General features: G+C 35.4%; 1 protein-coding gene across 1 annotated transcript in view; it reads right to left on the bottom strand.

Annotated features, from left to right (window-relative positions):
* l(2)34Fd (nucleolar protein 10 lethal (2) 34Fd) overlaps nt 1–12320 on the bottom strand; it is a 38862-nt gene that overhangs the window by 22300 nt on the left and 4242 nt on the right. The window contains exons 2-5 of the mRNA XM_081740864.1: nt 7267–7312; nt 4967–5181; nt 3934–4070; nt 1190–1402 (exon numbers count right to left, since the gene is read on the bottom strand). Coding sequence (XP_081596990.1) covers nt 1190–1402; nt 3934–4070; nt 4967–5181; nt 7267–7312 — 611 coding nt within the window. The remainder of the gene's footprint in view (nt 1–1189; nt 1403–3933; nt 4071–4966; nt 5182–7266; nt 7313–12320) is intronic.

The following is a 12320-nucleotide window of genomic DNA, read 5'->3' as shown; positions in this document are numbered from 1 at the left end:
CCTCCTGAAATTGAATTAAGAAAAATGAAAAGACAGTGCCAAAGCCAAGTGTACATAAGTAAATCGTCAAAGATTTTCACAGTTTGAGGTAGATCACTGAATCAAAAGGTTTGGCTCTCCTGTCGTACATCTTTAATGGCCGGCATATCAAGAGCGCGTATACACGCCAGAGACGCGGCGGTACCCGTCATTGCTCGAAGGACTGCACATTCAAGTACACCAAGTACTTGTGAAATACTTTTCAGCCTCGTAACGGTTTTTCAAGAGGATAATTCTTAGAAATGTTGACCACGATACCTTCGAAGTAAGGAATGAAATTACACTAATTTTAACCACGAACATGCCACAGTTTAGCAGCGTAGCCGAAGAAGTCACACTGAGGAAGAGGCGAGAGAAATCTTGAAACAGTATGTACTATGGTTTATTACAAAAATATAAAGTAAGTTCTTTTCTTTCTTTTAATTGTATTGAATAATTTTAATAATCATATATAATACTGTATAAATGCCATCTTGCTGATAGCATTAATTGAAATGAAAATGAAATTAAATCTTGAAGATTTACGTCCCACGCTTATGCCGGTTAGGCTAAAGGAGACGGTGATGATGAGAAATGAATGAAATGGTGGAATGAAGAAAGTAGGAGGAAAAGGGAGAACCCCGAGAAAAGCCAGGAGCACGGTGTTTGTCCACCACAAAGTCCACACGGCGTGAGGTAGGATCGAATCAGGGACCCCAAGCACCGGAGGTGAACGCTCTACCACTGAGCCACCGCGCCCCTAGCATTAATTAAGAACAACTTTCCAGCGAGCGAGAGATCAGGGTTTGAGTTCCCGCTAAACTTTTCTATGATATATAAAATTTGTACGTTTTCAATCGCTACAAAGGTCATTTGAAAAAAAAAAAAAAAAAAAAAAAAAAAACAGAGAAACGGACAGAGAGAGAATAACACACAACGTTCAAGGCGATAACTGACAAATTATTCGTTTGCTACGTGACTTAACAAAGTTATTCTTGATATAATTTGAAACTGTACACAAAAAATACAATTTAATCAATACTGAGAAAGCTAAAAAGTAAATTTTAAACAAGGCAAGATTTTAGCTTTTTCATTAAACTTAATATAAGTTTCTAAAATAAGACAAATATATTCATTTTGAGAAAAATAAATTTCCACATTCATTACTTACTTTGTGTCTTCTGTTACACTGTTAAGTGCGCAGTCTAATACACCTACAGATCTCTTTGTCCTTGGATCCCACGCTTCCACTCGTCCCTCCTGGGTGCCACATACTAGCAAATGATGAATTGGGTTAATGCTGCACGCATTAATTTCCGACGCCTGAGTAACAAATGAATTAAGAAACTGGCCTCTTTCCAAGTTAAGACGATATATGTCAGGGCTAAAATAAATAACAAAATATCACAATATTTCCTTTAATTAATAGTATGATATTTTCTTACCCAAACACTTATTATTTATACGCTTTCTTCATGTATTTTAATGTATTGCAGTGAAATTATGTAGTTGTATGACGGTTCCTTGTTTTTGACTGATTAACATTATATGAATGTACGAATCTATCCAGAACCTTTCTTTTATAATTTGCAGATTGGTTCTTACCCTTCTATATCTTCGAATGTTAAAACACATGATTATTCTCTGACTTGAAAATTGATAATGATGACGTAAAATGAACGTACTTGATGTTTGAAATTTTCAGTAGACGGCAGATTACATTGCGATGTTGCCACATGAATTTCGGGAAAGAAAAGTTGTTAAACACGAACATTCTATACATGATTTAGTATGAAGAGAAGTGAGAATTTTTATTTCCCTTTCATTCAAAACATCCCGCTTTCAAGCTACTAATTAATTATATTCTACACACAGAGGTGATTATTTTAAGTCAAGGAACTTTATACATTTATCTACAAGTAGATACCTCTATGGTGCAGATTAAGAATAACTGTACCACAAAATAATTACATACATGCAGCTCTTTGCACAAAATAAGACTTTTATCTTCAAAAATGATACTTATATTTCTCTGCGCAGGTTTAGTTTATGGAGGCCTTAATTATTTGGCTTATAAATATAGTGTTTTCTTGACAGTATTCGACGTAAACTTCTACAGAATTAAAATAATCTTACTGTAATATATATACAGCAAAAATGGATTTAATGTGCAGGCACATACGAAAATCACTTGTCGCTAAGTTTAGGTTGTAGAAGAATGATCGAATTTCTTCAAGGTATGTCGTTATAACTTGCGTTGCGTGACAATGTGTGGACAAGCGTTATCGTCAGGGTTGGCAAAAACCATGGTTTTTATTTAAAAAAACCAAAAAACCAGGTTTTTTGGTTTAAAGCCGTTTTTTTTTGTTTAAACCAGGTTTTTTGGTTTAAATAATTTGCTCTATGTATTTATATCACATATGGACAGAAATAAGCTTATTTCGCCTTGGTGTTAGTATGCAACAACCGAGTTATGCTGGAAGGGGTCACATAAGCTTAAAGCGGAATCCAAACCGCTTCTCGGCTTACATCCAAGATAAATTGTCCTCCATTTGAACTCGAAACCGGGACTGATTGGCCACAAATGCGATACGTCTGCCGACTCATTCACGAAGGACTCCTGGTAAAAATACGTTGACTAATCTTTACATATTTGTCAATATAATCATCAAGAGTCATTAGGACAGAAGGACAAAAAGATAAACAATTGCACAAGTAAAACCATTATACAGAATTACATATGGACAATTTCAAACTACTACAGAATACAGAAGAACTAATTTAGTCCAAATCAGTTCACTACGCTTTTATTAGTCCAAGTTAAAGAAATATAACTACTTACTTTGCATGTCAGTAAGAAAAGTGAATTAAGATACGAATTATTTGAGTCCACTTTGGCTCTGCCCCATTTATACAAAAATAGTTACCAAAGATTCTTGTTATTTCAATAATTGCCTCCAGTGGGGTTTGTATGACCCCCCCTCCTCAAAAAAGTACGGTATTTCGACGTATTTTATCAATAGTAAACATTATTAAAACGAAACAATGTTTAAAATTTTCCTTTGGTTGCATAACAATAATAAACTATAAAAAAAATCACAAAAGAAAAATCCACAAAGTTACATAAAAAAGTTGCTTTTGTAATATAATCTCTTTGAGTAAAGAATGGGGTATTTAGGTCTGAATATAGTACGAATAATATATGGGAGTGAAACGTGATAACCCACAAATATGTGTTCATCAAGATTTTACGAATAGTTACACTTTTACGAACATTTTTCGTTTTTTGGTTTAAACCAGTTGGTTTTTTTTGAAAAAACCAGCTGGTTTAAACCAGCCAACCCTGGTTATCGTAAATCTCAAAAGTCTGTTAAGCATATCATGTAGCTTATTTTGGATTATGAATATTTTTGACCTGAATATTTACTTCGAATCATTGTTTATTCTTTTCACCTTCCACATGTTTTTAACCTCTATAACCGTTTTCAGATTTAAGTAAGTTGAAGGTGAGGATCCTGTTGCTCGAAACCATTACTTAGTTCTTGGGATTTCTGCGATGAGTACGATGTGTTTTGTTGTACTATATTATCATATTAAATATCTCATGTTCTCTACATTTACAAAAGAAAATGAAATAAAATCTTTAAGTTTTACGTCCTACGATTATGCCGGTTAGGCTAAAGGAGACGGTGATGATGACAAATGAATGAATTGGTGGAATGAAGAAAGTGGGAGGAAACCCACACACAGTGTTTGTCCACCGTACATTTACAAAAGGATATAAGAGGGTGGGGGTGTGGTGTACGTAGAGTTTACGAAGGGGGACACCAGATAAACAAGATTGGGAAACACAGTACTATAACTTAACAAATACATATCTGGCTAACACAGTACTATAACTTAACAGATACGTACCTGGCTCCAACGACAAACAGATCGCACGACGGATAGTGGTATTTCATGTCACGGCCGAACTTTGGTACTCGTAATCTATAATAGCGGCCATGAGGTGCGTGAAATTCCACACATCTATCACAGTGAAGAAATACTAACTGAAAGAAAGAAAGAAAAAAAATTGTAGAAGGCTACACAGAGCACCCCGTGTAGTAACGGATACACTATAATACCTAGGTATATGGTACTTATACAGAGATTTCATTTTTTGTTATACGTGGGTCGTTCAATATGTAAGTTTCCCTAACCTGTAATTTTTTAAAAGATACATTTGTAAATTATACATACATGTGTAGGTGGGTCTTCCCTCACCTCTCCACGTAATCCCCATTAAGATTTAGGCATTTATCTCACCATTGCATCAACTTGTCCAAACTCTTTGAAAAAAAAAAAAAAATCCAGAGCTCTGTCCATTTAGCATTCTCCTCACATTCGCTTCACTTTTTTCATCACCAGTTGACAGGAGACCTGGGGTCGCTTATGTCGAACCTGAACTCTTCTTCACGGAAAATCAATTCCACATAATTGACCTGGAATCTCCTTCTTGTCGATAACACCCACTCCTACTCAGCACACAAACAAGACACAAAATTGAAGAATTAGGGTGGGAACGACTGCCCCATTCTCCATACAGCCTCACTTTAACGCCGAGTTATTTCCATCTTTTTCCGGTGTTAAAGTACGCATTGCAAGGTGAACATTTCGAAAGAGATGAAGAAGTGAAGCAGAATGTGAGGAGAGTGCTAAATACCCAGAGCCCTGATTTTCTGAAAAAGGATTGGACAAATTAGTGCAACGGTGAGACAAATGTCTGAATTTCAATGGGGATTATGTGGAGAGGTAAGCAAGGACCCACCTATACTTGCATGTACATTTACAAATATATCTTAAAAAATAAACATTTTACAGCTTAGGAAAACTTATACATTGAACGACTCACGTACATATATATATATATCTTTGAAACACTACGCTATAAAGTAAGAATACTTACTTTCCCATAATCCTCTGATAAAATTTCAAACGTTACTACTTCTGAGTCAAAGCAACGTTCAAATTTCATGGAAAGATTATTCACATCAAAGCAACGAACTCTGGGTTTATAAATTCCTGTTGCCAAAATAAACTGCCCGTCCTGAGATATTCTTACTGTTGAACTTAATGCAGGCATCTCAAAGTCTTGGATAAGCTCGATTCTTCTTCTGATATCTAAATAAACAAAAAGAAAAATAGCAAGAAAATACAATTAATGTCAATTAAATTAATTTCATTACTTACAAATTACTCTTAGAGTAAAATAATTAAAGCTTAGGCAGATAATTTTAACGTGCTATTATTGCTGCCTTTAGACTAAGTCAATGAGATAACTATGAAATAGTATAGTATGAATGAACATTAACTAATTAATTCCATTACATAAGGAAGTTGAATATTCAACACAAAAGATACCACTGGATCTAATTCTCAGCCAATCCAATCAAAGATACTATTACCCAACTTCCTTCCTAAATGATTTAAATTATCCTCCCATCTTCTTCGCTACTGATAAGTTTCATTCCAGAGGCTTCATTACTAAAATTTTATGCACCCACGCGTATTTTACGGACAAAATACTTTTCCTATCTATCTTTGATTTAACTATCCGCAATATTCACGCTGACATGTACATATCTGAAATTTCTGCACTATACAACTCTTTCCTTCATCTGTTTGTTCACCCCTTTTGCTCCCAGTACTTTTTTAAAGACATTCTTTCCGAAAATCTTCCGTCCATGTAATTTAATATAGCTTTTACACCCATATAGAAGACCAAAAGAAATTATTCTTTTATATGTTTTTACTCATTTAGTTCAATGTAAGTTAAATGATAACAAGTTTTGCTTTTCGTTGTAGTAGCATGAGTTTCCCATCATTAGTCTACTGTTAATTTCTTCACTAACTCTTTTCTATTATTACTATGCCAAAGTATTTAAATTTCTTTACTTTTCTTACATGATTAATATTATTGATTATTATATTTACTTTGCTTTCCTGATTAGCCTACACTAGTAGCAATGTATAGTTTACGATTAGTCTATAATGATTTGTTTACGAACTAAGACAGAAAAAATAGCGTTTCCAGCAAGTTGACATCAGCAGCACACACGAGCAACTATCTAACACCGTTTAATTCAGATCACGCATTTTAAAGCAAAGTTAAAATGTAAATGGAGTACGCTGCTCTCTTGCTGCAGAGCTCATGACCAGAGATGTTCAAACTCGCAAGCCCAGCTGTAGTATGATTGGTGAGACCAGTAAGGTTAATCAACGCCAGTCTTATTGAGGAGCTCGAGTGAGTGGCTACAGAGCCCACGTCGATTCCCTCTATGAAGAATATGTCAAGAGATAAGTACTACATGTTTGAGTTCCTCGAATCCTTATGTCACCTACAACTTTATGACTCAGCCAATCATATCGTTATTCATTTGCATTTATTGGCCTCACGATTTGAACGCTCGTTTTAGCTACGCGTGATCTCTGGTTTAAAAACTGCTAGTAAAACGTATCAGATACGAATTCTACAAACGGTTACAACTCACTTTATAACAGTAGGACTCATCCTTCATAACTTTCATGTTGCAACAACAATATAACCAAAATTCGCAAATACAATCTGCAATTATCACGGTTTTCATGAGCTTAAAAGGCATAACCGAACATCATTAATTTTACGATTTATATTTAAGGATCAATCTAAGTTTTCAAGAAATTTGAGAAACTGAGGGGAAGATATATTCATGTATCTCCTAAGGTAAAACTTATATCCACCAGTACACATTATCAGCTCCTATTATCAACGAACTCTGTTAGAGTATCCTATAAAAGTATCTTTACCAAAGAGGAACGGATGAACTATCCCTAGTCTTCGTTTGTACAAAAAACTGGTACTTCAAACACGCAATCAATATTCTCAATTCTAAATTAAAATTTCAAAACATATTTAGAGCTTACGTTTCACCAAATACGACGCAAACGTAAGTGCTCCGATCATTTGAATTCTTAACCCCTTTAATGGGCACCTTGTCTTCAATAGTTAATCCACAAGTGGGGTTCTCATCTGGGGGATAGCAGAACCCGTTGAGCACAGATACAAAAGATTGTGTCTGTAGACTCACTACCTGAGGACGGACAAGTCCTTTTATTAAAAATGTCCGTAGCCGCTCTCCCCGATTTAGAGTCGCCTTCCCCATTAAAGGGATTAAAATTACATATAACTAACAACATATTTCACAAACAGAACTAAATTTTACATACCAACATGTTTCTTTTGAAGTGCTCTCCTCTTTTTATCTGACAACCACTGAAATAAATGAGACAAGAAATTAGTATTATTTTCTCTTCAGAAGTCAAATATTATTTAAAATAATATTTTAGTGAAAAGAACTAAAGTCTATTACTTCAACTTCTAAGGGTGACATTGCCAAACGAGCCATTCAATTGAATAATACAGAGCTCCCATAGATAGCTTCTTCACAAGAACTCGACAAATGAAAAAAAGTAACCTAGATCCCCCTTTAAATCAGATTGAAAATTCAAGATTATCCAGTAATTTCCTGCAGGCCAATTCGAACAGTTCATAAAAATTATGACAGAAAAACGAACAAATGCAGGGGTGGACCAAGGGTCGGGCGAGTATCCGCGGCGCCAAAATGATCCTCAAAAAGTAAATTTTATAATGGGGCTTCTACTGACTTCTTTGGTTTATACCCTTGTAAAAAAAAAAAATGAAATCTTTAAGTTTTACGTCCCACGGTTATGCCGATTAGGCTAAAGGAGACGGTGATGATGAGAGATGAGTGAAATGGTGGAATGAAGAAAGTAGGAGGAAACGGGAGAACCCCGATAAAACCTACGAGCACGGTGTTTGTCCACCACAAAGTCCACACGGCGCGAGTTATACCCTTGTAAAGTAGCATCAATTACATGATCTTTTTTCCATTCCACCATAGAAGAAAAGAGTTTCATAGTATTAGGGGGGCTGTATCGACAAATGGAGACATGACAAGTAAAAGAAAGAGTGGAGTAGGAGTTGGTATTGTTTATAACGGGCCATTTTTTTTTTTTTTTTTTTTTTTTTTTTTTTTTTAACTTTCCCCAAGCAATGAATGTTATTGGATTTTATATATGTTATTCTTTTAAAGTGTAAAGCATCCAATAATCATGTCACCATTAGTAGTGTTCAATAAATGCTGTTCGATATCGTTTTTTCAGGGTTGGTTAGTTGGTTTAAGCCATGGTTTAAACCTTGGTCTAAACCAGCTAGTTTTTTCATAAAAACCAAATGGTTATACCAAAAACAAAAAATGTTCGTAAAAGTGTAAGGGTTCGTAAAATCTTGATGAACACAAATTTGTGGGTTATCACGTTTCACTCCCGTATATTATTCGTATTATATTCAGACCTGAATTCCCCATTCAGTACTCAAAGAGATTATGCTACAAAAGCAACTTTCGTTCTTTTTTATAAGTTTATGAATGTTTCTTTTTTTATATAGTTATTATTGTTATGCAATTGCAATCAAAGAAAAATTCTAAATATTCTTTCGTTTTGATAATGTTTACTGTTGGTAAAATACATCGAAGTGCCGTACTTTTTTTTGGGGGGGGGGGGGCACCACGACAAGTATTTAATCAGAAGTATCTTTGGAATCTATTTATGTATAAATGGGTCAGAACCAAAGTGGACTCAAATAATTCGTATCTTTATTCACTTTTCTTACTGATATGCAAATTAAGTAGTTGTATTTCTTTAACTTGGAGTAGTAACAGTCATAGGGAACTAACTTGGACTAAATTAATTCTTCTGTACTCTGCAGTATCTTGAAATTGTCCATATGTAATTCTGAATAATGGTTTCACTTGTGCAACTGTTTATCTTTTTGTCCTTCTGAAATGACTCTTGACGATTATATTAACAAGTATGTAAAGATCAATACAACGTATTTTTATCAGGAGTCCTTCGTGAGTGAGTCGGCAGACGTATCGCCAGTTAATCCCGGTTTCGGGTTCAGATGGAGAACAATTTCTCTCGGATGTAAGCCAAGAAGCGGTTTGGATTTCGCTTTAAGCTTATGTAACCCTTTCCAGCATAACCCGGTTGTTGTATAATAACACCAAGTCGAAACAAACTTATTTCTGTCCATATGTGATATAAACACGTAGAGCAAATTATTTAAACCAAAAAACCTGGTTTAAACAAAACAAAAAAAAAACTCTTTTTTTGTTTTTTTAAAATAAAAACCATGGTTTTTACCAACCCTGTTTTTTATACATCTCGGTACATAAATAATAATAATAAAACACAATGTAAGTGATACCATAGGTATATTTTTAAGTACTAAATATACCTATATCATGTATTTGAGTATAACTTTTTCTTTTTGAAAAATGGTTTTAAAATATTGAAATCACTGTAATAAAATGTAAAATATAGGCTAGGTCCGCCCCTGAATAAGTGGGTGAATTTAGAATGTCACATAATATAGAACTTCACTATACGTATAGGAGAATGAATATCATATGGATAATACAACGGTGAGCAAGAGCTGTAGTTGGGAAGCCTGGGAAGGATATCTTTGAGCAAACTAAATACAAGGAACTAAAGGAATCTGCAGTTGGACTGGCTGGCTCAGGGATTCGAATTCTGAGTGTAATAGTGAATTTTATTTCTATTCTATATTATATAGAACTACAGAACTACCTATCTATTTGTTACTTTACTAAATTGTGTATTTTCTTTTTTTCTAGATATAAGGGAGTGTCAATGGTGCGAACTGTGTCCCACAAAACGAGAATGAAGCTTCATGGTTTCAATTGAGCGAGGTTTATTATTATTATTATTAAGTTTGGTTCGATGTCTCATGATTATGAACCGAGGCTAAGGGAGACTGTGATGATAAGATGGATGATAATGGCAGCATGACGAAAGTGGAAGAAAACGGTATAACTCCGAGAAAAGCCATGAACATGGTGTTTATCCACCACAAAGCCCACTTGCGAGAGATGAGATCGAACTACAAACCCTTGCCAGAGGTGTGCTACCGCGTCCCCAGAAGGAATTTGCATAGTTTCAAATGTGCAATAGAACATGAATTCTTAAATGGTAATTTAAGTAGGAATATGGCTTTAAATATACGGTACCTACAAAATTTAATAGAAGCCAATATTGTCCAATAAAACCCAATTTTACCCAATAAAATCTACTGACCTTTTTCTTCACAGCCCTGTTTGTAACCCACTTCGAAATGTAAGGGCCTGATTCCCACTTCGAGTGAGAGAAGATAGGGAAATAATACAAACGGTTAGTATACCCACGGAGGATGTTAAGGTCGTAGACTTAAATATCTTGGGGAAGTGTTGCAATGTACATAGTGCAATGCAGTGTTTCTTCTACGGAGGATTATATAGCAGTTATTATTTTATTGTTCCTTTCTTATTATTTTAGTTACAGATACGATGCATACATAAACTAGACGTTAGTCTTACTTTATGAATTAATGGTCCAGTAAAAATTTTGTTTATATGTGCAGGTCCATAATAGTTCATCATAAAAATGATAATTTTACAGCTAAAATGAGTGCATATAAAATAGGACAATATTAGATATTAATTTCCGGCAGCGGATTATTTCTGCACAATGTAATACAGTTTTATATCATGTTTATTAATCCGAAACTATTACAATGCTATATCATAATTAAAATACCTGACTGCATATGAAAAGTGATTGTATTAAATATTTTTTTCCATCAACAGACTATTCCGTTGCAGTGTACAAAAGATGTATTTTATATGAATGCCAGTCATCCTAACTTTTGAACTTGTTTGCCTTAATTAAAAACAAAATCTAAACAAAGGAAACGTAAGATTTGAAGCTTTCCTGGCGGCGTATATGATAAAGTTCTTCTCGGGCAATCAGCCAGGTGAAAACTGGTGGATAGGCCAACGTTTCGAGAGCTGTCATCGTTCTCATCATCAGGGCAATTATGTGGAGATCAGCGGATATAAGTAATATATACTCTGGGCTGGCAAAAATGCTGGTTCCTGATTGGCTGATTCAATCTGAAAACTGGAGCTGTGATTGGCTGGCTATGTTCCGTAGTCTGTGGTACTGATTGGCTGAGGTTTATCTGGATGTTTGTGTGTCGTTTTCTTTGCTGTGGTACTGATGACCGGGTTCCACAGGGGGCTGAGTTGAAATCCAGTGTCTCTATTAACGTTGTTCGGTTCATGAACTATGGCAAGAGATTCGGCTACTATCCTGGTCCAGTAATTGGTGCTCTTGGTAATGATGGATGTGTCCTTAAATAAAACTTTATGGCCTTCTGTTAAACTGTGTTCAGCTAAACCTGATTTTTCTGGATGGAATAGTCTAATGTAATTTTCATGTTCTCTGCAACGTTGTTCAATGGTGCGTCCTGTTTGTCCTATATAAGCCTTTCCGAATTCACAGGGTATACGACACACGCCTGGTGTCTTTAAGCCCAAGTCATCTTTGATCGGGCGAAGTAAGTTTCTGATTTTTGTGGCGGCTTGTGTATGGTCTTAATGTTGTGTTTTTTCAGAATCCGGGAGATCTTTCCAGAAAGTTGTCCAGTGTATGGTAAAACTGCTATACTCAATGGTTCTTCAGTTTCTTCTTTGGATTTCCTCTGTTCAGAAAAGGTCCTTTTCAGGGCCAAACTGATATCATGCTTCTTGTAATTAAGGACATTTTCTGAACAGAGGAAATCCAAAGAAGAAACTGAAGAACCATTGAGTATAGCAGTTTTACACTGGAGTATAGCAGCATACACTGGACAACTTTCTGAAAAGATCTCCCGGATTCTGAAAAAACACAACATTAAGACCATACACAAGCCGCCACCAAAAATCAGAAACTTTCTTCGCCCGATCAAAGATGACTTGGGCTTAAAGACACCAGGCGTGTGTCGTATACCCTGTGAATTCGGAAAGGCTTATATAGGACAAACAGGACGCACCATTGAACAACGTTGCAGAGAACATGAAAATTACATTAGACTATTCCATCCAGAAAAATCAGGTTTAGCTGAACACAGTTTAACAGAAGGCCATAAAGTTTTATTTAAGGACACATCCATCATTACCAAGAGCACCAATTACTGGACCAGGATAGTAGCCGAATCTCTTGCCATAGTTCATGAACCGAACAACGTTAATAGAGACACTGGATTTCAACTCAGCCCCCTGTGGAACCCGGTCATCAGTACCACAGCAAAGAAAACGACACACAAACATCCAGATAAACCTCAGCCAATCACAGCTCCAGTTTTCAGATTGAATCAGCCA

The sequence above is a fragment of the Thermobia domestica genome, chromosome 2 (assembly GCF_964235325.1).
Source record: "Thermobia domestica chromosome 2, izTheDome1.hap1.1, whole genome shotgun sequence".
Taxonomy (NCBI): domain Eukaryota; kingdom Metazoa; phylum Arthropoda; class Insecta; order Zygentoma; family Lepismatidae; genus Thermobia; species Thermobia domestica.
This window is presented reverse-complemented; position numbering and strand designations above follow the sequence as displayed.